This window comes from Eretmochelys imbricata, chromosome 7, assembly GCF_965152235.1.
Source record: "Eretmochelys imbricata isolate rEreImb1 chromosome 7, rEreImb1.hap1, whole genome shotgun sequence".
In the NCBI taxonomy this organism is placed as follows: domain Eukaryota; kingdom Metazoa; phylum Chordata; order Testudines; family Cheloniidae; genus Eretmochelys; species Eretmochelys imbricata.
In genome coordinates, this window is record NC_135578.1 from 23,227,789 (window position 1) to 23,253,264 (window position 25,476).

General features: G+C 42.8%; 1 protein-coding gene and 1 long non-coding RNA gene across 2 annotated transcripts; one reads left to right on the top strand and one right to left on the bottom strand.

Moving 5' to 3' along the window:
- Positions 1–1,765: 1,765 nt before the first annotated feature.
- On the bottom strand, positions 1,766–24,801 carry RUVBL1 (RuvB like AAA ATPase 1). The gene is made up of 11 exons (XM_077822364.1): positions 24,560–24,801; positions 23,523–23,609; positions 22,574–22,706; positions 17,754–17,905; positions 16,068–16,157; positions 15,024–15,173; positions 13,069–13,132; positions 10,179–10,377; positions 6,264–6,366; positions 2,737–2,828; positions 1,766–2,398 (listed from the first exon to the last, which is right to left on the bottom strand). Exons 1-11 carry the CDS (start codon positions 24,698–24,700, stop codon positions 2,239–2,241), a joined length of 1,371 nt encoding a protein of 456 aa, XP_077678490.1. The 5' UTR covers positions 24,701–24,801; the 3' UTR covers positions 1,766–2,238.
- LOC144267923 (uncharacterized) lies at positions 10,755–22,579 on the top strand. The gene is made up of 3 exons (XR_013346686.1): positions 10,755–10,964; positions 13,414–13,543; positions 22,229–22,579. It is a non-coding gene; the product is annotated as an uncharacterized LOC144267923 (long non-coding RNA).
- Positions 24,802–25,476: the final 675 nt, after the last annotated feature.

The following is a 25,476-nucleotide window of genomic DNA, read 5'->3' on the forward strand; positions in this document are numbered from 1 at the left end:
ATCCCCGCAAAGAGACATCAGATCCTGATAAACAATTATGTCATGAAGCAGCAAACAAGATATAAATTCTCTTTTATTTTTCTTTCACTCATCCTTACCTTAAAAGTCGTCATAGAATATCCGGGTTGGAAGGGACCTCAGGAGGTCCTCTAGTCCAGTGCTACTCAAAGTGGTTGTCCACGGACCAGTGCTGGTCCACGAGCCACCAGCTGCTGGTCTGCGCACACATTTGAGGGGCGGAATTGCCGGTCCCCCACATCAGGTAGCTTGAGAAGCACTGATCTAGTCCAACCCCCTGCTCAAAGCAAGACCCATACCCAACTAAATCATCCCAGCCAGGGCTTTGTCAAGCCTGACCTTAAAAACCTCAAAGGAAGGAGATTCCACCACCTCCCTAGGTAACCCATTCCAGTGCTTCACCACCCTGCTAGTGAAGAAGTTTTTGTTCCTAAAATCCAACCTTAACCTCCCCTACTACAACTTGAGACCATTACTCCTTGTTCTGTCAGCTGCTATAACTGAGAACAGTCTAGATCCATCCTCTTTGGAACCCCCTTTCAGGTAGTTGAAAGCAGCTATCAAATCCCCCTCATTCTTCTCTTCTGCAGACTAAACAATCCCAGTTCCCTCAGCCTCTCCTCATAAATCATGTGTTCCAGTCCCCTAATCATTTTTGTTGCCCTCCGCTGGACGCTTTCCAATTTTTCCATATCCTTCTTGTAGTGTGGGTCCCAAAACTGGACCCAGTACTCCAGATGAGGCCTCACCAATGTCAAATAGAGGGGAATGATCACATCCGTTGATCTGCTGGCAATGCCCCTACTTATACAGCCCAAATTGCCATTAGCCTTCTTGGCAACAAGGGCACACTGTTGACTCATATTCAGCTTCTCGTCCACTGTAACCCGTAGATCCTTTTCTGCAGAACTGCTGTCGAGCCACTTGGTCCCTAGTCTGTAGCGGTTCATGGGATTCTTCTGTCCTAAGTGCAGGACTCTGCACTTGTCCTTGTTGAATCTCATCAGATTTCTTTTGGCCCAATCCTCTAATTTGTCTAGGTCCCTCTGTATCCTCCAGCGTATCTACCACGCCTCCCAGTTTAGTGTCATCTGCAAACTTGCTGAGGGTGCAATCCACACCATCCTCCAGATCATTAATGAAGATAGTGACCAAAACTGGCCCCAGGACCAACCCTTGGGGCACTCCGCTTGATACCGGCTGCCAACTAAATATGGAGCCATTGATCGCTACCCGTTGAGCCCGACAATCTAGCCAGCTTTCTATGCACCTTATAGTCCATTCATCCAGCCCATACTTCTTTAACTTACTGGCAAGAATACTGTGGGAGACAGTGTCAAAAGCCTCAAGGAACAACACGTCCAGTGCTTTCCCCTCATCCACAGAGCCAGTTATCTCGTCATAGAAGGCAATTAGATTAGTCAGGCATGACTTGCCCTTGGTGAATCCATGCTGACTGTACCTGATCACTTTCCTCTCCTCTAAGTGCTTCAGAATTGATTCCTTGAGGACCTGCTCCATGATTTTTCCAGGGACTGAGGTGAGGCTGACTGGCCTGTAGTTCCCTGGATCCTCCTCCTTCCATTTTTTAAAGATGGGCACTACATTAGCCTTTTTCCAGTCATCCGGGACTTCCCCCGATCACCATGAGTTTTCAGAGATAATGGCCAATGGCTCTGCAGTCAGAAGAAACAAGAGGCCATTTCTTCAGGCAGATCAGCATGCAGAATGAAAGCAGCACAAGAGGCATTATTTGAAATATTTTATTAAAAAGCACTTCAGACAAACATCACTGCAAAATTTTTAGAAGGAAGAACTCTTGTTCAGACAAATTCAAACAAAGTTCATAAAGAAAACAGACTATTCTTAAGCATCAGCTTCAAAGAAATCACGAGGCTTTTCCTGAGCCTAGAGCATTTTTGTAACCAAATCTAAAGGACAAGCAAAAATGATGGGTCCGTGTATCCATTTCATGTACACTCAATAGAAGGGACAATAAAATGTTACAGGCATCAGGGAGCATCTTATTGCTTGCCAGCAAAGTAGGAAGATTGGGCTGTTATGCTTCATGTCTTGAAGCATCTTACCATTTAAATACTTCTCAGTCCCAATGGCGATTAACCATTAACATTTCTCTTGCCTATTTCTCTTTCAATAATTAAGCCACCCCTTGGAAGGGTTAAAAGTTACTCCAAAGCACATGATGTGCAACAAGCTGCTTTACTTCATGTACTTTTCTTGTTGATCAGCCAAGATTTTTGCAGATGATTTGGCATCATAGAAAAGTTCATTTATTTCTTCAATGTGCTCCTTCTCAATGCTGTCTTTCCCATTAATCTTGGCTAGCAGGTTAGCTGGTGTCAGTAACTGCACAGCATACCTGCGATCAAAGAGAATAGGCTGAATTAACTGTTACAATCCAGCACGTCAGCACAAACTCCTAAAAGGGTACAAGTAACCTTGTCAGATTCCTACCAAACAGCTCTGTACCAGAAGCACAAAAGAGCAGCAGGATTCCAGGGAGTGCCCAGTGTACCTCAAAATGGGAGGACTATCACTTTTGGATAGTGTTTAAAAGCCATTCCTCGGGGGGCTAGAGGTCATTGTCCAGCAACTAAGGCTCACTCTTACCCTGGGAAGGGTGTTGTGTACTATCCCACAGCACCTCCAGATCTAATCCTTGCAGGGTGTGAGAAAATTCCAATGGGCTCTACTTACCTTAAGGTTGTCTTGTTACCAATTTCCCCTAAATGGTTTAGGGCTTCCTCACTAATATTAATTCCCTCTATCTGGGCTCGAAGTTTTATGATCTGTGGAGATATAAGGTGGAGAAGTGAAGCTGCAGCAGTCATGTAACAGTCTGGACAGTAGCAGATACCGTGCTTGTTAATTAAATACACACACACGCACACAATGGCAGACAGGATATCTTGTTTAGAGATAAGACATGAAACAAAAATGTGATTTTCATTTCAAACATCCACAGCATCCTTTAAAACAAAAGACACCCCCCTCCCACCCCCTGCAAAATCCTAAATCATCCTGAATACCTCTGGACTTCATTAATCATCATTGTGAAGGGCAGGGGAGGGACTGCATGGATTGGTAAAGTTTCATGGTGATGTTGCAAGGCTGGTTAAGCCTACTCAGTAATTAGAAGCCTAGTATAAAGCTTATAGGCGAAAATCACTACAACCACATAGTTATTGACAACAGCAGTCTGAGTCCTGTGTACACAGAAGCACAGAGATGCCCCAGTCTCAATCATGCATACTCTAAGTCACTGCTATACAGCCCACTCCTACAAACCCTGCTTTCCCCTCAGCTGCTCACTCCACACCGTACAGTTTTTAGTCGCTTGATAAGTAAGATGGTAAAATAAATCAAAAAGTTACTTTATAGGGGTTCAAACCTGCCCCTCCTTAAAATCACTAAGAAAAATCTAATCTTTCAAGAACGGTGGCAAGCTTGTACCAGTTTGAAGATCTTTGTAAAGTTGGAGAGCAAGATAATACCAATAAGCCTGAGTGTATAAAGCTGTAACAAAAGTGGGACAAGTCTCCCAGCAGTCCGTATTACCAGCTGAGTGATAAGGGGCAGCCTGGATAATGATGTTGTGTTGTAGTGCTGAGATAACTCTGGAACTGCGAGCCTCATATAATACAGGTATTTTTCACTTTGGCAGTTTTGTAAACAAGATATCAAGAAGAACTCGTTTAAATTAAAGCCATAAAAATGCAGCAGGGGAGTCAGGAGTGGGGGAAGAGAGAGTAAGAAAGAGAGAGGGGTTTGACACAGCAGGAAGTTGCTCTAAAAACATTACATTTTGAAGCAGCTTTTAGAATGTTACAAATTAATGTTAGATTTGAGATTAAAAAAAAAAAAAAAACTTGTAAAATCAACTTCACTTTTCCAAGCTTCCAGCTATTGCTACGCTCCAGAAATACACCTTGAGGTGTCAGTTAATGCCACATTAAAAAGCAACTTTTATAACTTTTTAGCTTGTGAGAGGCACTGCTCTGTGACAAGAACATAAGATCAGCACACTAAACCCAGCAAAGACATATAAAACTGCTGTAAAATGGAAGACGCGTTCCGGTGAGAGAGTTCAAGAACAGAAGCCCCAATTATGCAAGTACAGGTGTGACAATACATATGAGTTTAATATTAAATGAGGGTTGGTATTTTATTGTAAAGCACGTTTCTTCCACATCATTGTAGGATTAAGATATATGGGATTCCTTTGCTCTCAGACTAATGCTGGATAATGGAATTTGAATACAAGCTGCTAACTTACATCACTCAACAGAAATTTAAGAAGCATTTTACATATACTATAAACTACCCAGGCATAAGTGAAAGTTTTGCACGGACCATTTCTGAATCAGTCAAAAGTGAAGTTTCACTATTTTCAAAAAATGAGCTCAAAGTTCTCATATGACCCCCTGCAAGGGCAAAAATTTTTTTTTTTAAATGCACATTGCCTCTGAAAACTGCTTTTTCCTAGCCAAAAAAAGAGATACAAAAGGGGGAGAAAACCCATATAAAATTTAATTTAAAAACAAAGTGATTCCCTCCACCCCCAACCAAGGCTTGTGAGATTTTTTTTTTTAAACTTAAACAGCTCGATTTGGTCATGAATGAAACTCAGTTGCGTCAGCTCCCAACCTCCTGAGGTGGAGGTCAGTCCTTAAGGTAGAATTGTTTAAGTATGGACACATTAAACACCGAGTGCCATGGTTTATTGGGCATAATCAGCAAGACTCTGTATATGGCTTTAGGAACAGCACTGTTGTGGTCTTTCCCCCACACAAGCAGGTCATGGCAATCACACAGTTCCTGCTCTACACTTCTGAGAGTGGACAGTTCATATATTATATCTTTAATCATTTAATAGGTTACAGGGATCATTTGAGGGTGTCCAATGTGATGGCACAGCACACACCAGTTTATATTTTATCAAAGTCAATTAACATTTTAATATAGTTCAACTCTACAAAAGGCAATTCAAAATACATGCTGCTGCTACCATAACATATCCTAGGAAAATGTAAGCACAATAGGAAGAAATCCAGGACAGAGTGGCAACCCTCACTGAATCTCCAGGCTTTGAGAGCAAGTCAGAACTTTAAAACTGGCTTTATAGACAGACAAAACCCAATTGTATTACTGTACCCTCTAGCCACTTCCATTGTAATCTGCACTACAGTGCTTCAGCTGTCCTTTCAGGTGCACAAAAACTATCCTGAGCATGCCTCGAAACAGCAATTCACAAAAGCCTCCTCACACCAAATGAAATGAGGTTTTGCCTCTACATTTATGTTCGATAAATGCCTCAGCTTCACCTTGGCACTTATCCAGCAGCATGAGCCCATTATCTTGTGACAATGCTCCCTGCCATTGACACTATCTCCTAAATAATACAAAGAATTGACAGGATAAACTGTAATGGCTCCTGTATCATGTCAGTTCACGCTATTGAGACGCTAATGAGGAAGATCTTTGACATGATGCATCATAATGGCACCCAAGGATTATAATCAATACACAATACATTGTGCTGGCCCACATGAAAGTCTTGAGGCATTGAGTAATGTATCACTACAACTCTTCCTGAACTCCGCCTAGGAGTGTGGGGGGAAAAAAAGGTACTGTATGGTTTTGTGAAGTTTAGAGACAGAAGTAGGATAAAGATAGAGAAAGTACATCTAGGGCAGGAGTTGCAGAAGAGCAGTCTATAGAGTTCTACAACACAACCGCCCTCATCTTTAACATAGAGGTGCAGCCTGCAGAGACCAAAGGTCCCAACCCATAATGCCCCATTTCATATTAAGCAAAAAAGCACTGCACTTTGGAACCTACAGATTGTGTAAATAGCACCTCTGTATTAGAGATAAGGGCAACAACAATCCACTCCTTTTCTTGTGAGATAAGGTTTGCCTTTCAAGCCTCAGCCAATTTACCAATGCAGCCCTTTCGTGGGCAAAATTCAGACTCTACCACTCTAGTTCATCATACTGGTCAAACACACACACACACCAAAAAACCAACCCAGAAAGGCAAGTTAGGCACCATGTCCCCAGGAGACTTCATGGCACAGAGATGGTTCTGGGAGTAAATCCTGCTGCCCAAGCAGAGATCAAATAGCTACAATGTAACATCACACCTAGGCAAGTGCTAGCTCTTATCTCTCTATAGGCTGGAATTCCAGAGACTTTTAAAGTAGTATTTAATACAGCCCTCACCTGTTTCATTTCCTGAGGTGTATACAGCATGGTTCGAATAATCATCACCCGGTCCAGAAGATCCAGTGGTATTCCGTGAGGGGACACTATATCCTCTGTGCCTCTGAAAGAGATACACGAGAGGTCAGACTCCTCATTCAGAGTTCAACACATGGGCTTGGTTTAGATCATGGGCCAGCAACCTTTCAGAAGTGGAGTGTCAAGTCTTCATTTATTCACTTTAATTTAAGGTTTCGCGTACCAGTAATACATTTTGACATTTTTTAGAAGGTCTCTCTCTATAAGTCTATATATTAAATAACTAAACTATTGTCATATGTAAAGTAAACAAGGTTTTCAAAATGTTTGAGAAGCTTCATTTAAAATTAAATGAAAATGCTGATCTTACACCGCCGGCCTGCTCACCTCGCTGCCAGCCTGGGGTTCCATTCACCTAGGCCAGCAGCAGGCTGAGTGGGGCCTGTGGCCGGGACCCTGGCTGGCAAAGGGCTGGCAGCCAGAACCCCAGACCGGCAGCGGGCTGAACAGGGCCGGCAGCTGGGACCCCAGACCAGCAGTGGGCTGAGTGGCTCAGCCTACTGCCGGTCTGGGGTTCCGTCCGCCGGCTCCTGCCAGCCAGGGCCATGTTCAGCCCACTGCCAGTCTGGGATCCCAGCCCTGGCCGCATAGAGTAGGTACCTACCTTCTCCCTGGTTCTAGCCCATTCTCTTTCTCTCTCTCTCTCTTTGCACTGAGCTGAGGGTGGGAGTGCACTGAGCACAGGGCTGGGGGTGAAGGAGCAGGCTGGGGGTTGGGGTGTAGGGTCTGGCCAGGAGCTAGAATGAGGGAGGGGGCTCAGGGTTGGGGTAGGAGGTTTGGGTGTGGAGTGCTTACCTGGGCAGCTCCTATTTGGTGCAGGTGGGAATGTGGGGTGGGGGTGCAGGAGCTCCCATTTGGTGCCCAGGGTGGAGGTGGGAATGTGGGGGGGTGCAAAAATCAGGGCATAGGGTGGCGGGGCTGGGTATGTGTGTGGGGTGCAGCAGTCAGGGCTGGGTGTGTGTGAGGAGCGTGCAGGAGTCAGGGCATAGGGTGGGGGGGCTGGGTGTGTGTGTGGGGGTGTAAGGTCAGGGCAGGAGGCTGGGGGGTGTAAGGGTCAGGGCAGAAGGCTGGGGGTGTGGGCTAGGGTTGTGGGGTTGCTCCAGCCCCCTGTCCAGAGAGGCTCACGGCAGGGGGCTGGAGGGGATATGCCATGATTCCACCCCCCTTCCCCAACTCTTCTCCGCCTCCTCCCCAGAGCAGCCAGCGCGCTGCGGTTCCGCTTCTCCCCTCCCTCGCAAGAGCCATCTGCTGATCGGTGGCAGGGAGGGAAAGGAGGAGGGGCAGGAATCCAGCATGCTGGGAGAAGAGGTGGGGGAGGGGGGAACTTGCCTGCCCTGCAGCAGCAACTGGCAGGACCAAGATTCTTCACCCTGTGCCTGCCGGGGGGGGGGGGGGGCGCGGGGGAGGGGGGGGGGGCGCGGCGGAGAAGAGTGGGCCGGGTTGGGCAGGATTTTTAATGGCAAGCTCCTGCGTGCCAGGGTCCCGGCCTGGGTTCGGCAGTGGGCTGAGCAGGGCACGCATGCCATAGGTTGCCGACCCCTGGTTTAGATATTGGCAACCGAGTCAGGCTATGATAAAACAAGCTGTGGACAGAAGGGTTTATTCTCCCACCAGGCACACTCACACAAGACATACTAACAGGAACTATGTCCATGACAAGGGGGAACAGACTCCAGAGTTTGTACGCTAAACCTGAAACAGCCTAAAATGAAAATATTCTTTCCCCTGCACTCTTAATCATTTCACACAGCAATTCGGAAAGGTGGGAATTAGCTGGTGCCAGCTTCTTTATAGCTTGTTCTCATAGTGCTAGTCAGTCCCTAAAGAACATGCATACTACACCTGTCTGATATTCCCAAGTATATTGTACACGTTCCAGCAAGGAGCAAATTATTTTTGCTGTAGTGTTTAACCAATAAAGCAGAAATTATATGCAGTACTGAACATTGAGAGCATCTTCTTTGCTTAAACCAGCCATCACACTGCTCAGTTTTCCATACTATCTCCTTTATTCCCCTCACCTAGTATTGTAGTTGTTTATATTCCACGTTAGTGATCCAGCAGACAGAGGTGCAAGGGCAAGACTGTGCATTAAGCGTACAGTATAGTCCCTAGAACTCTTCTTTTACCAGGGAAAAGTGACACCAAGGATTCTAGATCTACGAACTCCTTAGCTAACTATGACGACCTTTCAATTTCCAGACTCGGTACCAGTATTTGAATGCTTCAGGCTCCGCTCACGACCCCTAAAGGAAGCTATTCAAAGGGTCAGCAAGAAAGTAAATTTCTGAAAACATCTCTCACTATGTTCACCAGTAGATGGCACGCTGCTTTCATATAATGCTATTCCTAGTCATATTAGGATACAGAGCCAATTGTATTATACAAATGTCTAGATACACCTCTTGATCCTGTTAAGGGCCATCTGCAGGCAGATATAAATGGGAAAGCAATTTAAAATACTTGGGTTAGTAGTATGATCTGTTAAACACTAAAGCCAATGGATTTTCAGGTATTGCCACAGTAATCTATGATCCGTTTTTAAGGCAAGAGGAAAGACATTCACTTTGTGACTTTCCACATGACAGATACCGTCACTAACATACCCTACTACCAGGTCAATTATTTAACAGTATCTGCAGTTGTGTCCTGGTGCTTGGGAATTCAATCCTTTAAACAGGTCTTCCTTGTATTTTGCAGGGTCCAAAGGAGATACAATACCAATCCTTACCTAATTCCTGGTGAGGGAAGCCATGCTTGAACCCGGTTAGTAACAACTGTTCAAACATAGGGTAAGAATCAGCTATGTGATTCTAAAAGCCATATGGTGGTACCATTTCTCTAGGTCTCCCACTCCAGGGCTGCTGTTCTTTGCACAGTTTATTTTAATATTTGTAATACAGTAGTGTCCAGAGGTCAAAGTGTGCTAGGTACAGACCATCACACAGAAAGATATGGTCCCTCCTCAAAAGAGCTTTCCAGTTGAAGACCAGATGCATCAAGTGGATGTACCAAACACAGGGGACTGGGGAAGGGAGGACAAGGGTGAGATTATCTGATTACACAGAGTAGCTGTTTGCAGGTTCAATCAATTAAAACAAAATCAGTATCAATCCCTACTGGCAATTTATCTAGAAATTATCCGCTAGCAATTTACCACAGGCAACATGGTAGAAGTGCTTCTTGGAGAGATCTGAGGGAAAACAGAGTGATTTTATTGACTAGTTCAGAGTGTGAGTATGTGATAGAGTGAGTGCACTTGTGAGAGAGATGGACTGGCTGGCATTGCTGGAGGAGCACAAGGGGCCTAGTCAATGCAATAGAACAGAAAAGTGCAAAGTGGGGGAGGGAGTAAGCTGAGAAGGGCTTTAAAGGGGAGAACAATAAGCTAAAAGTTGTTGCAGTGCAGAAACGAGAGCCAGAGAAAAGACTCAACGAGGACGGGGGAAACAAGGTCCAGGAAGATGATCTTAGCAGCAGTGTTTTGAATGTAGATGGGGGGCAGGCAGGAGATGTGTACATTAAAGGAAGCCAAAGAAGAGGGCAGTTATAGTAGAACAAGGAAACAAACTTGCCAGTGGCAGCTGCTGAAGGGATCGAAAGGTGGGTCCCTGGAAACACGAGATGAAGAAACGATACTTCCATCTAACTCTCTAACCCAGTCATCTTTCTTTCCCTGGGGTGCAGCCCTCGAGCATTCAATGTGGCTCATGATCCATCCAGATGATCATCAGAGGTGTGTCAGCACCAAAGATGAAAGCATTCAAAGATCATAGTTCTTGGTATGGAGACAGCTAATTCTAACTCTTATGTATAATTCAATTTTAAAAACTGTACCTGATGATGCAGTTTCCTCGGTTGGAAGCAAAGATGACGATGGGAGCAATAGAAGATTCTAGTGCGCGATGCAGATATGTGAAACATTCAATATCCAGCATGTGAACCTCATCTACAAAGAGCACACCTGGGACCAGCTCTGCAATGCCTTGATCAATGTATTTATTCACCACCTTGTTTATCTCCCCTCGAAGCTTGTCTAAGAGACAGGAAAGAAAACTATTTTAGTAGTTCTGTTAGCGCTCTCTGCAGCTATGGGAAGGACCCTAAGACACTAAAGTGGGGGATGCCACTTTCCTAGCATCTTGATTCTAAACTGATATCCTATCATGAATGGGTGAGTAATTGTGATGCAAAGTCTCTGTGGGATTTGAGTCAGATTGACCCAAGTTCCCATGTTTTCTCATATGCGTAAGAGAGAGATGAAAGTATGATATAGTCATGTTCTGGGGGAGTTACTGTTTCTCACTTTCAGTTCTTGGAACTTGTATACAAAGCTGGCCATTTTGTAAGCACAACCCCTCATCAATGGTGTAAAAAGCAACTTGAAAAACAAAATTAAAACACAGCATGGATTCTGCAACAGAAAATTATGTCTCACTAGTCTTACACTTCTTTTTCTCTATTGATGGATTCTAGGCCAGAAGGGACCACTGTGCTCATCTAGCCTGCCCTCATGCATACCTCACACCACGGAACTTCCCCAAAATAATTCCTAAAGCAGATCTTTTAGAAAAATATTTGATTTGAAAATTGTCAGTGATGGAGAATCCACCACAACCCCAGGTAAGTTGCTCCAATGATAAACGACTCTCACTGTTTTAAAAATGCCTTATTTCTAGTCTGAATTTGTCTAGCTTCAACTTCCAGCTGTTGGATCTCGTTATATCTTTGTCTGCTACACTGAAGGACCCATTATCAAGTATTTGTCTCCATGTCAGTACTTATTGCCTATGCTCAAGTCACCACTCAATCTTCTCTTTGCTAAGCTAACCAGACTGAGCTCCTTGAGTCTATCATTATAAAGCATGTTTTCCAATCATTTGACCGTTCCTGTGACTCTTCTCTGAACCCTTTCCAATTTATCAATATTCTTCTCGATTTATAAAAACTAGGACTGGACACAATACTCCAGCAGCAGTCGCACCAGTGCCAAATACAGAGATAAAATAACCTCTCTACCCCTACTTGAGATTCCTGTTTATGCATCCAAGGATCACATCAGCCCTTTTGCCCCGAGGGTCACACTGGGGTCTCAAGTTCAGCTGATTACCCACCAAAAAGCTTTTGACAAGATCCCACACAAGAAGCCAATTAGCCATGGGGTGACAGGCAAAGTATTGTCAAGAATCAAAAACTGGCTAGGACACACAAACCAAAGAATAAGGTTAAATGGTCAAAGTTCATCATGGCAAAAGATTAAACTTTTGTACTAGGTTCAGCATTTAAAATAATTAATGATCTGGAGAGGGGGTGGTGAGTAATGAGGTAACAAAATTTGCAGATGACAAAGTCCAGAGAGGACTAGGAGGAACTTCTGAGGACCTAACCAAGCTAGGAGAATGGGCAACATGATGGTAAGAAAAGTTCAATGTCCATAAATGCAAAGCAATGGACATTGTAGGGAAAAATTTGAACTACTTTATGCTTTACAACGTTTTTAAATTCACTTTTATCAACTCAGGAAAGGGACCTGGGTGTTGTCATGGACAGACCAAAGATCTCTGCCCAATCTTTAGTGGGGAAAAAAAAAAACTAAACAAGACCTCAGGTCTGATCCAGTATAAAATTGCTCTCTTCCCAATTTCAATGTTTCCACAATACCCATTGTTTTCTATCTCACATTTATACATTCCACAGTTAAAACACGTGAAAATACACTGAGGCATCAGACTGTGAGAGTGCGAGAAGAATTCTGTTATTCATCTAAGTATAAGCATCATCATCTGCATGAAGGCCAAGTTCTTAGTACTTTCAACTAGGATAGTTCTCCTACTTGCATAGCTTGTGAGGAACTCTGACCATGTTCCCAAGCGTGACTGGAAGGAAAACTAAATACTGCTGGTTTATTTTAACGTAACATTTGAATATAAGCAAAAATATAATTCCTTAGCTTTTTGAACGTATGGATCTCAAAGCTGTGCAAGATGTTACATATAGTCTGACTTTAGAATATGGAAGGTGATCTCTGCAAGAGGTAGAATACTTCAAAAGAGCATCATTCAATTTTAGTATTGAAACAGACTTTGACCTGAATTTAAGTAAGATACTTGTTGAAGCATCTTTTCTTTCAAAGCAAAAAGGACAGAAGATTTTTACTGTAGGTATTTTTCCTTCTGTGATTTGTAGGTAAGAAGAGAATCAGTTCCACTTATAACACCCATATTAAAGTCCATGGGCTGTTGCTATAGGTGAATCAGTGCCACACAGAACCACTCAACAGTGATCCTTTCACAGCCATTTTGCTACTTTGCAAAACTATTGTACAGTTGCATAATATGAGAAAGGTAGCACACTCAAAGGTGAAAGAAGAATTTAGTTCTAGAATTGTATTGGTTTGTTCCTTCATGGAATGTTTGGGTCCCCTACCATATCAAGTAGCACCATTTTGAAAGAACAGGGAGATAAATCCTAGTGTCCTGACTTTCACTCTCAATAAAATGGGCTCCAATGTCTTAAGCAACATATGCGATATTCTTATTTGGACAACGGTGCTGCATTTGATTCCAGTCACTGCACTGCTGGCTCCTAACTTGTGACTTTCTGAAGTATTCTGAAATAATTCACCATTAGAGTTGCTACATAAATTCAGTTCTTTCAACTCCTTGTCTAGTAGGCATATGTATAGCTTATGTTGAGGGTTAAGATGTGGTGCAAGCAATTTTTATACCTGTAATTTCAGTTTTTTTAGGCTTCATCAATTGTCCCATCATGGAAAGGATGTCCTGCCCACCCTAGAAAAAGCAAAGTTAGAGATCAACAATTTCTCCTTCCTGTGCTGTTGCTCAATGCACCAGGTTTGATATGGACCAGGCTATTATAGACGGTAGGGTTTTACACCGTTAGGATACAAAGTTGAATAATCATTTATTTGGGGTCCTTTGTAATATTTTAGCTCCAACAATGGCCGATTCTGTTTCTAATCCAACTGTCCAACTCATTATCACGTCACTGCCTTGGGATTCCAAATTTATCCTTTTTTAGTTAAAAGAATGCCTCTTCACTCCCTTTTTAGGTCTGGACTTGAGAGAGAACCCTGAGAGAGCTCAAAGTTTAACACCCTTTCCTACAGCATTGTCAATTTCCCTCCTCACACAAATGGAACTGATCAGAGAGCAGAAAGGCTGGAGCTGCCTGTTTGGACTGTGAGTATTCAACTTTCTTAAAATCCCAACACAACCATCCATCTATTGGACTTTTACTCCCTTATTTTTGTAGGGTGAGTCTAGTGGGGTTTTTTTTGTTTATAAGGGAGATTATTTTGAAATAAGTAGATCAAGGGGCTGGAGTGTCAAATTGTGGGTATAAAGAAAAGGAGTCCTTGTGGCACCTTAGAGACTAACCAATTTATTTATATACAAATAAATTGGTTAGTCTCTAAGGTGCCACAAGGACTCCTTTTCTTTTTGCGAATACAGACTAACACGGCTGTTACTCTGAAAATTGTGGGTATGTCAATCTTGGGAGTGTTGCTTCACGTATAGAACCTATATGAATTTTTATTTTTATTTTTTTTAAAGTCACTGTCCGTATACAGCACAGCTTGACAAAGTGGTGACCTCCCAATACTGGGGAAAAGAGGAAAAAACACTCCCTATACAAAAAGTTTGCTACTGTAGAAAGCTTAAGGTGCTACTGCAAGTAACTAGGGAGTATATTAAGTTACTAAACATTTCTAAAGGATACAGGGGCACTTACAGAAATTACACTGAAGTCAGACAAGCAAAGATCATTTATCAAAGTGTTCGCAGTTCCCATTTCATGGCCGATGAAACAATAAACTACAGAGCAAAGGAAGTTAATGTGTATCCAGAACATTTTAAAAAATAAAAACAATGCAGACCTGCTGGTTGCTGCCAGTTCATGTCTTTAAGTATTGAGGATGGAAAGTAACCTACTCTTCATGTGGTGATGGGAATAGCTCCATATAAAAACCTCGTATTAGCTTCAGCCCCTAGGTTTTTTGGTTAGTTAGGGTCTTTTTTGGCACAGATTATGCTTTAGCTTCTAGTGCAGCGGTTCCCCGACGTCTTTTGAGGAAGCCATCCTTGTGATGTATTTGGTTGGTACCCCCTTCTCCTGGTATTCTCTGGTACTATGCTCTGACACTTTTTTCTACAATTGCTCATTCTTGTACCTCTTTTGCTTTGCCCCCTTTCTCACTTGCTGCTATTCTTTTTTCTTTCTGTCCTTTGTTCATGTTCTCATTTTTTCTTGTTTTTTGTGGCCCCTGGCTATTCCTTCACTCACCAGAAAGCTACTTGCTGGATGGGATGAAGAGCATCTACCAATGTGTCTGTGGGGCTGTGAAATGTACTCTTGCTGCCAAGAGTTTCAAGAGCAGATACACAAAGACTGAGCAAGCAAATTGCTCCCTGAACGTTTATGGAACTGGTTCTGTGGCCAGGAACTGCAGGAAAAGGGAGAGAAGATGGGTTTCAAGGTGCTACCTACTGTTTTTTCAATAGTGGCATGTTTTCAGTGGAGTGAGCAGAACCCACAGCCTGCAGCATGCCCCATCCTCACTGCTTCTCATCCTTTCCCCACATGCCCTTGGGTTAGTCTGGTACCCATCCTCAGGCTAAAACAGTTTTTTGCACAGATTTAGTCTCTAGAGTCAAGTACCTGAGGTCTAGCATTGGCCACATCCAGGTCATGAAGGGTGACATCCTGAATAATTTCTTTTTTCTTGTGTACATCACCCTTTGGCAAGGGGACGTACTCTTCAGCTTCAAGGTCAAATTCTGTGGCATAAGTATCACATCTGCCTTGCCTCTGTGGAAAAGGGTTGGTGGAGGAGTGGAGGAGGAGAAGAGAGGTAGAGGGGGAAGAGAAACACACGTATACAGTTAGTTTCATTGCCAAGACTTTGAGTGACATACAGTTGATAAAGGGCTTGGTTCACAATTCCAGTCCTGACAAGCTTTGGTTGACACTTCAGAATATGCCTTGTTCCCCGCTTAGCAACATGCATATCCTATCTACTGATCAAGGCTCAAAAACCCTATTTAAAAACACCTGATATTTTCCCACTGAATATTCCACCTCCCTCTGCTCTTCTTTTAACTGTATGCAATTTCTGCTAAAGGACAAATCCAGCAGATTAACTAGAGATTGGGAGAACTGTTCAAGACTTCTTTGTAGGTGGGTGATTTATTATACGATACGAAATATTATGCTCATCCATTAAACAGCAAGTATCACTGTACACTACATTTTAAATCAGATATAAAAAGAATGCTAACTAATGCAGTATTCCCTTCTACATGCATACATCTTGTGGAGAAAATATCAGAGATAAAAGAAAGATTAAATACACTGCATATTTCAGTTTGAGAATGACTAAAGTTGTTTGGGTTTATTCCCTCCCTTTTGAAAAGATGTCTTGGTCTTAAAGGTTAAAGGAAAGAAAGCTCATCTCAGACAGCTGCAGGGATGGCTTCCTTGCCAAGATGACCTTAATTGTGAACTGGATGACCACCCTGTCTTGAGGCAGGAGGAATGTCTCCCTCCACAGCAGCGAAGTCCTGGGCCTTTCTTTTACACAGTCTTATCCAGCTTGCCCAAGCCAAATAAGGTTAATAGGTCACAGGGCCTTTGGCAGAGGGACACTGGAAGTTCTTTGAGTACACAAAGCAGGGTAACAGTCAAGTCATGTTTTGGCTTTACCTTGACAGCTCCACTGTTTGCTTCAATGTAAATCACATCCCCGGCTTCCACTCGCTCCTTCTGTAAACTTTCAAAGATGCTGGGGTCCAACTGGAGACAAACAACATGGGAGATTAGACAGTTCCATTGTATTGCAGAATGAGCATGAAACAAGAGATTTAAACCAAAGCTTGTTAGACAGTCAGACAAAATAAGTTAACATTTCACAAAGTTGAAAATTCTGAGGTTCAATTCAATCTTTAGGGCAAGACCTAGAACAGGCTGCACAAAGGGTATTGTAAAATTTCCTTATTCACTTCCCCTGCTATTTGAGCAAGAGGCTTTTTGACTAAGCCATATTTACTATTTTACTTAACTTTTATTTACAGAGGGTATTTAAACTTTTCTTGCCTACTCTGTTTTTCTGATGAATTAATGTTATAATACAAATTGCATTATGACAAGTTGTGAGGATGCTGGTATATATCAGGAAGAGGATGCCTTACATTTCATACTGATATACTCTTTGTTCTCAGGGTGCAGTGCTTTTCTTGGCTGCTAGTCAAACCCTATAAAGGGCTAGCTGTTAGTTCTGGAATAAACTGCACCTGTTGACCACTCAAAAGTCTTTTTATGTTTTTATGGAGTGATGTGACCCTTTTATTCATAGTCTCAGACTTTAAGGTCAGAAAGGACCATCGCGATTACTGACCTTTTGTTCTCTTTCCTACATGCAGTTACTAAATGAGCAAGGTGGAAGCCAGAACATGGCATGTGCTTTTGGTTTTTTTGCGTGGATGGTTCATTTACTTCCACTAAGGATTCTCTTATTTTGCATCTTCAAAATGAACAAAGAGAAGACAATACGTGCTAAACAGCAGAGATGCTGCTGTAAATTCTCTTATCGCCATTTTATATACTGTATAGGGAAGGAAAACTGAGGTACAGATTAAGTGACTTGTCTACAGAAACAAAGGGAGTCAGGGTCTGACTTAGGAACAGAACTGGGTTTTTGGCTCCCAGCCACATGTTCAGACCACTGGACCTTCCTCCTTAACATAAAAAGGAGGCAAGGAACATATGAAATAATATACACTAATACAGGCAAGATTTCAAGAAGCTATCTTCCAATATTCAGGTGGAGTACCAATTTTTTTTTAAAAAAGTGTTTTCTTGTGTATTTAATTGTTGTTATAAATATGGAGCTGTAGTTGGGGTCAAGCTCAGCATCGCATACCAGAAAAATGTGCTGCCCTGGAGAGGCAGATCCATTTGGCTCCTGAGTTCAGTCCTTTATTCCATGGGGCTGGTAATGCTATCAAAGTGACACACTCAGGCATTTCTTGCAGTCTGAGCTATCCTTTGAGCTGTCTGAAGGTGTGTGTTTGGTGGGGAAAGTTAGGGGGAAATGGCAGTTTTCAGAGGACCCCTGGATCAACAAATCCCCCTGTAGCTGAACACAGAAGGTTATCTGAAGTTAAGTCTTTAAAGTACTAGTAAGAGACCCAAGAGTAATATTTCTATATAATATGAACAGGTCAACTTGTTTACTACCAGTACGCAGGTGACAGGGGGAAGAAATGGGCTATTTTTAACTTTATTTGGTACTGGGCTACAGATAACAAAATTAGGTAACATGGGAACAAAAGGTGCAAGGATGCATATCTGGGACACGGAATGACATGCCAGAGAATTTATCATATATACCTTCAGCTGCTTTGTTCCTTTTGCTGTTTTGAGTCCTATAATTACATGGCTAATAGTTTTGCCATATCCACCCATCGGGTTCTCAGTCTCGCATGGAGTTAATTCTGTAACTTCACCTTCATAAACTTCCTTGGTCTCTTTTATCCTCAATCCTACAAGAAATAGTTTAGATGAATTGCAGTGTTTAAATGAGTGGCCATTTACATTTAATTATTCTTGACTCTCACCATCTAGAAGTCATTCTGGCCAATGTCTATAAACTTGAGAGCATTGAGGGTGTTTACATACTACAATGTACTTCATGGTAATTCCCTACTTTGGAAACTAGAAAATAAAATGAATACCTTGGGGTTTTTTTTTTAATATTAGTAGGAAAGAAAATTGATCCCCAGGTCACTTAATCGGAAAGCTAAGGACATTCATGCAGTTTAAGCCAAAATCCTGACCAACAGTGATGGTATTAGGGACACTGAGATTTTAAAAACCAATGCCTTCATGTAACTTTAGAGATTCTAGTAACAAAAAGAAAAGGAGTACTTGTGGCACCTTAGAGACTAACAAATTTATTTGAGCATAAGCTTTCGTGAGCTCACTTCATCAGATGTAACAAAGTTAAAGATAAAAATGCATGTTAACTATTTTCTTTTAAAGAGATTCTGACAGAGGTTAATGTTTAACATTTAAAGTGTTTGTTTTTTAAATTAATATATTATATATATATGGACCACATATATAATTAAGAGACCTCTGGTGGTGTGCAAAATTCAAACCACTCCTGGATTTCTGACAGTAGAGCCCCTTTAGAGATATGCAGACTTTTCTAGTCTGTGTACTTCTCTAGGACTCCCATTACCATAGTATCTATTACAGTAACTCCTCACTTAACGTTGTAGTTATGTTCCTGAAAAATGTGACTTTAAGTGAAACGATGTTAAGCAAATCCAATTTCCCCATAAGAATTAATGTAAATAGGGGGGGTTAGGTTCCAGGGAAAATTTATTGCCAGACAAAAGGCATTATATACATTTTAAATAATCCATTTAATGTAGGTATCAAACAGGCTGGCAGCCCCCCATCAGCTCCCCTACACACCGCCCCCAGTGCCTCCCGCCTGCCGGCGCACCCCATGGATCAGCACCTTCCTCTTGCTCCCCCGTCTCCTGCCCGCAGCAATCAGCTGTCTTGCAGCATTCAGGCTGGGGGGAGGAGAGAGGATGCGGTGCGCAGCCTTCCCCCTCCCTCCCCTGTCTCCTGCAATCAGCTGGTTTGTGGCATTCAGGAGGCAAGGGGGAGGCTGCGCGCAGCCCCCTTGCTCCTCCCCCCAGCCTCCTGAAGGCAGCAAGTCAGCTGACTGTCATGGGTAGGAGGCGGGGGGAGCAGGGGGAAGGCGCTGATCTGCGGGGTCTGCCAGCGGGGGGGATGCGGTGCGGGGGAGGGGGCCTGTTGCCAGCTCATTATAGGGGAGCATTGTACAACTTTCAATGGGCATGTTCTGTAATGGAGCAGGGATGTAACACTGAAACAATGTTAAGCAAGAGGACGTTAAGTGAGGGGTTACTGTACTCCCTCTATGGCCATCTATAATCAAATCTTTAATTTATATTTTAAATTTCTAAATATGGGGTGGAGAGAGTTTTATGGTCAGATTATCCTAAGAATAAACACCACTACTACTATTGTGCAAAGGTTCCAACTACATGAAAGTTCAAAGAATCCACTCCTCAACAGGCACTGTAAAATACATATGTTATGAGGTTCATACACCATCCCAAAAACAACAAGTGGACTATATTGAGATACAAGGGAACTCATTCTGTACAGGACTGGAGGTCACCAGAACCCTATAAAAGTTCCCTTGTTTTGTAGCTTTATATTTTGCAGCTTTACATTTTGCTTTGAAATAAATACATGGATCAGACACTTCACCAGTAATCTTGAGTTGCTGATGGCGGGGGATATAATTTTGACAAAAATAATATGGGTCTGTCTCCCCCTGCTGGTCTCGTATTAAGAATGGGATTTTTAAAGTAAGACATAAATGTGAATTAAAGAGTTTGATAATTTTCAGTGGAATTGTTAGTTTATCTTTGTTGTGAAATACGCTGCAATACACATCACATAGAATATAATTTCAGAAATTTAACATTTCTATATAGTGTCTTGGGTGTGCCTTAACAGAGAAATTAACAAGTCTCTGCTTTGAACACCTTATTATTTAAGTAACATGAAATGATGCAGGGAAGATAGCATATCACAGAAATTTACAGCTAATGGTGGTTGCTCTAGCCAATGGTATGAATTGTTTATTATTGCTCCTTAGTTGTTAGAGATTTTAATTGGTTGTAGTAGGAGCAAGGTTTATTTTAGGCAAGAGGCAAATTTGGAGTTTAGATATGAAGATGATCTAGGTCAAAGAGCTCTCTAATGGAGGTATTTCCCGCGGTTATATTCAGATACATGATTCCAGAAATGGAACTTATGGGGTCCTGTATTTATTGGCTTAACAGTACTAAGAGGAGTAAAATTTTGTTTGCCACGTAAGCAAGTATAGGTTGGAGACATAAGGAATAAATATACTGTTTAAGCAGTGGCTATTTTAAGAGAGATTTTTGACTGTAACTGTGCTTTAACATATTCTGTCAATATCTTTGCCAAATGCTAATAAGCTCTGTACAGGATTAACATCTGTGCTACTTTTTTTTTTTTTAAATCAGAGGACAGAATTGCCCTATAATCTTCTAGTCCCAGTACATCTTGTCTTTTTATGTCTTTTATGAACCATAAGCTCTCCACAGCAGAGACTGCCTGTCTTGATGAGTCCTGAACAGCACCAAGCACATGTCAGACCCTGATAATAACTCTAGTATTAAGGAATCCTGACAATAATAATTCTGACAGAGAGCACCTTCAATATGGCAAAGAAAACAATCTAAACGAGAGATGGGACCCACACTGGGTACATTGTTAGGAAGCATGTCAATGAGCAGGGCCCAGAACAATTGGAGAATCTGATGCACTAGTGGCTGTCCGTACGGGTACTGTCCCCAAACACAGCAGACTCTTGCTGCATCCAAGAATAAGAAACCCTGTGAATGAGACTCGGGTATTTGACTGTTAGTCAGAATCATTTCAATAATACTGCAGTGGCTAAACCAACTGAAAGTGCTATGCATGAGATGTATAACAGGCCACACATGTTGTGACCTGCCATGTGAAGAATCACATGACATAGCACACAGTAAGTATCAGGATCACAGTGAGACTTGAGACAAGTTGCTCCTACACATAAGAAGTGTTATCTTACAGTCATCACATGCCTTGCATTGGGGTTATTCCAATTAGAAAACAAAACCCTTTTCTGAAAACATGCACTAGAAATTCCTTTTTATGACAATGAAAGTAAAAAATTAGATCTGAGCATGACTGAAAAGTGTTTACTTCATGTAAAACAGGGGCTTATTATTAGTCCTTTAAAATATGTTTGGATTTTTTGTAAGTGGTGTTAAAAGAAACAAATCTCCCCCAAGGAATGTTTTATAATAACTTGCATTAGGTAAATCTGACATGGAATTCAACAAAAGGGAATAGAAGAATCTCAGTCTTTCACTAGCACCACTCTTTGTTTAAAAGCATCCGTGTGCTGACCCGCAGGGAATGTGAAGCACCAACAATGTGGTTGGCTGTTAACTAGAGGGAGTTAAATTACTGCTATCTCTAGGAATGACAATATGGAGACAGGTTTCATCTGCTGGTTCAAGTTTCCAAAGCTCTGACAAGGAATTTCATCACATCAAGGAAATACTGTAGACTGCTCTCTCTCATCTCTGATCTCCCTCCTCGCAAACTCTGCCAACCTAACGGTAACTTACAGATTAGACTACTGAAAATTGCTTTTTTATAGAAATCAATGGGACACTTTTGTTTGGTTGCAGGCTTGAGAGAGATTCTTCACCAAATACCTAGCTGAAGTCCATGGTGAATCACTACATAGAAGCCATGGAAATTAACTGATGCTGTGTTCAGACTGAAAACAATTAGGCTATCTTTATGTAATCCAAATGCATCCAAGGGAAATTTTTGACTGACTTTATCAGTTGTCAGTAGCAATCATATAAAAGTAATATAAGAAGATTAATTTAAAGACTCAATGATCTTTTGTTGCAAATTTAACTTTGTTCTTTCAGATAAAATGAAACCCAGACAATTCAAGTTAATTTCCTCTTTAATTCTAGAATGCATTTACCACTTAATAAGATACTCATCTTACTAGCATGGAACATTTTCTTGTGCTCACTTAGAATAAAATGTCAGGCAAAGTACTGATATGTAGGAGACTTAGGTTTAAGTTTTTGGCTAGCAAGGATTGAGAATGTTGTCAAGAGAAAAAGAGGAGCATTTCCCTCTCTACAAAACGCTCCAGACCTAAGACTCATGTTGACAGATTCTAAAGAGAATTTTTTTCTAACTTTGTCCAGCAACAATATGCAGGAACAGGAGAACATCCTGGAGGACAAGGCAAGAGAATGGAAAAGTTTTCCCCGCCACAACCTTGGAAGGGAGATGAACTGGAATAACTGAGGTGACAAAGACATGAACACTGCATTAAGTTTCAAAGTGCAGAAAACCCATACTGACTCAGCTAAGATGAGGAACAAGACCAAATGAAACATGGCTAGAAGAACATTGAAAACTGGAGCATGAAAACATGGCCCCTCACCAGAACTACGGAAAAAAGCTAGTGTTCTGTTGTTCAATTTTTTTTTTCTTTTTTTAAAAACCCAAACATAAACACTTTACTCTTCTTCTATTTTAACACTTACCTATGGCTCTTCTGAAATTTTCCATCAGGACTTCTGTCTTCTTGATCTCGGTGGAGTATACCTCACTTCCAACCATAGGACAAAACGGAACCTTGCTTCCCAACTCTTGAGCAATAGCTAGAGCCAAAGCAGTCTATAAAAATTCGAGAGACTGAACTATTACACACTTAAAAATTCTCATGAGAAATAAATGTATAATGACTAAAAGATCTTGTGGAAAAGACGATTGCCACTCCAGAAGGTTAAAATACTTTGCTCATTAAATCACCTTTTGTCCAAGAATCTGTAAGTGCTTTAAAAATATTCTTTTAAGCCGCACAGTGCTCAATTTTACAAATAGAGCACTACAAGTGCCTCCAATGAGATGATGGAAGAATGAGAAGTGGAACCTAGGAATCCTGACTCCCAGGTCCTATGTTCTTACCCACTCTACTTTCTCATATACAACTGTAGCACTTTCCCCTTACATCATGGCTTTTATCCAAGGATTATAAAGCACTGCCAAAAAACACTTCAAGCTAGTCATAAAACAGTTTAGTAGTATTGGGCCGTGTCTTTTTAACATTCAGTATGAAAGGTGTTAAGACTTGTAAAGTGCAAAAAACAAAAGTTTAAATGCTTTTAAAACCCCAAATTTATATGTTTAAGAAGATCTTTCTTTAAAAATCACACACTTCATATTACCTTTTCATTCACTCATGTACGCAAAGTGGTTTTTACAATGTTGGCACTAGAATGGGACACTGCCACCGCATGCTCATAACATGGCAAAATACAATTTGGAGCAAGGATCAATACTGGCTCAACTTTGGCTCAAGTTTATACTTAAAAAAAGTTCCAGTAACTGGAGAAGGTATCTGTTGAAATTATTACTAGGAAATATTTGACCCCACTATATTTAAGATAGAGTGGTAGAGAACAGCTTCAGCACTGAGAAGAAAGACAATACCTTGCCAGTTCCAGGAGGTCCTGCCAACAGCACAGCTCTACCAGCCATTTTCTTGCTTTTGATCAATTCCACTATAACACCACAAGCCTATAAATTAAAGAAATTAATTTAGATATTTATCAGAACACCTAAAGATTACTAAAGGAGCATTCTCAACCAGTTTAGACACAATAATACTTTTACACTGCCAGAGCACCTTTCATTCCAGAGGAACCCACCGTGCTTAATAAGAATTACCACTCATAACACCATTAAGTGTGATCTCAGTAATAAATGGGGAAACTCAGGCAGAGACAGAAGTGATTTCCCCAAATCAATTAAAATCTGTGGCAGAAGTACAAACAGAGCCCAGGAGTTCTGACATTTTACTGTAAACGCAAACTTCTTACATGTACCTATAAGCGTTTGAGACTGGAGTGGCTCTTAAAACATTTAGGGTATAAAGAAAGACACATGAGAGCGTGGTCCAGTGGATAAGACATGGGTCTCAGAGTTAGCAGATCTGGGTTCCACCCAAGTTATGCTAATGAGCTGCCGTGGGACCTTGGGCAAGTCACTGTGCCTCTCTGTGCCTCCGTTTCCCCACCAGAAGAAACAGATGACGGCACCAATCTTCTGTTGTTAAAGTGCTTTGACATCTGTGGATGCGTAGTGCTATACGGGTGAGCTGCCACAACGGAGGTTAGACTGAGGAGCCTGCAGGGCGCATGGAACTGGAGTTTTACCAGCGGGCCCACAGGAGAGACAAAGGTTTAAGTAGCTGGACTCTGGCCCCCCCAGGTGGCCGCGGGAGGGGGCCGAACAAGTAGGCCCGGCAGGGGCCCCACGAAGCAGCCGGGCCGGACATTTCAACGCCCAGCTGGTTGTTTCGGCGCCAGCGCGGGTAAGGGATGGGGCCCTGCGCGAGGGGGCGGGATGCGCAAACGGGCAGCAGAGCCCCCCGCAACAACGGCCTCGCCGCTCAGCCACGGGGGCCCTTTCTGCCTTCTGGGCACCCCCGCTCCCATCCCGGCCTCCTGTGGGTCGGGGCCTCTCACCTCCCGGGCGTTCTCCTGCCCCACCAGCCCGGCCCCCGCCGGCTTGGCCGCGCCGCTCTCATCCAGCCCCAGCCCCTTCACGTGGCTGTGCGCGGCGATGCGCTGCGTCTTCGACGTGCTCTTCACCTCCTCGATCTTCATCCCGGCGGCAACGGGCTCGGGGCTGCGGGGCAGACACTGGGCGGCAACTCCCTCCGCTCCAGACAGGCGCGGGTAACATGCGGCCCGCGCGTTACCAAGGCTCCCGGCGCCTGGCTAGCTAATCCCGCCCTCTACCTTGCCATTGGCCAGCGCCGCACGATCCTCACTGCTTATTGGAGAGGGCATGTGTCTGTTACTGGGAAGGCTTGAGACAGCCCGCCCATCCACTTCCACTTGCGCTCTTAATAGAGGTTCCGGCTTCGCCCGCTTGCTCTGGAGCTATTGGGCCGGGATAAGGCAGCCTCTGTAGGGCCCAGTCAAGTCTTGCAGAGGAGGGTTTACAGAGGCTAGGAAAAGGAATTACAGGATCCGCGTGGGGCATGGGAGGAGGTGTGATAGGGGGATTCCCAGGCTTAGGAGACTCCCCTCCCAGGTCAGGTGCCTGGGGAATCTTGGGCTGCTCAGGTTACAGCCTTATGTGCCTCTGGCAAATGGAGGGGAGCGAGGACTGCTTGCTTCTAATGAACAGAAATAACTAGATTTATTTTCTGTGATAGTGGCTGTGTCAAAATGACAAAGGGCACAAGCATTTGCTTGCTCTAGAGATCTCCTGAAGCATGCAGCCCTATCTCGTTCATGTGCTGCCTCTAATTGAGCCTGATTGTTTTGCTGGAACTGACTGGTAAAGGACTCTCTGTGCAGGTATGGGAGAGGCATGGGGTCTCTTGCCCTTGTGCTCAGGTGGCCCATTGATTTTGCACTGGTTTGTAAGAGGG

Coding starts and splice junctions, on each gene's coding strand:
- RUVBL1 (XM_077822364.1), bottom strand. CDS start 24,700: ATGAAGATCGAGGAGGTGAAGAGCACGTCGAAGACGCAGCGCATCGCC. Junction 17,906..22,573: donor AAATTTCAGAAGAGCCATAG/GTAAGTGTTAAA, acceptor TATTTCTTGTAG/GATTGAGGATAAAAGAGACC. Junction 10,378..13,068: donor TAAAAAAACTGAAATTACAG/GTATAAAAATTG, acceptor CCTGTCTCTTAG/ACAAGCTTCGAGGGGAGATA.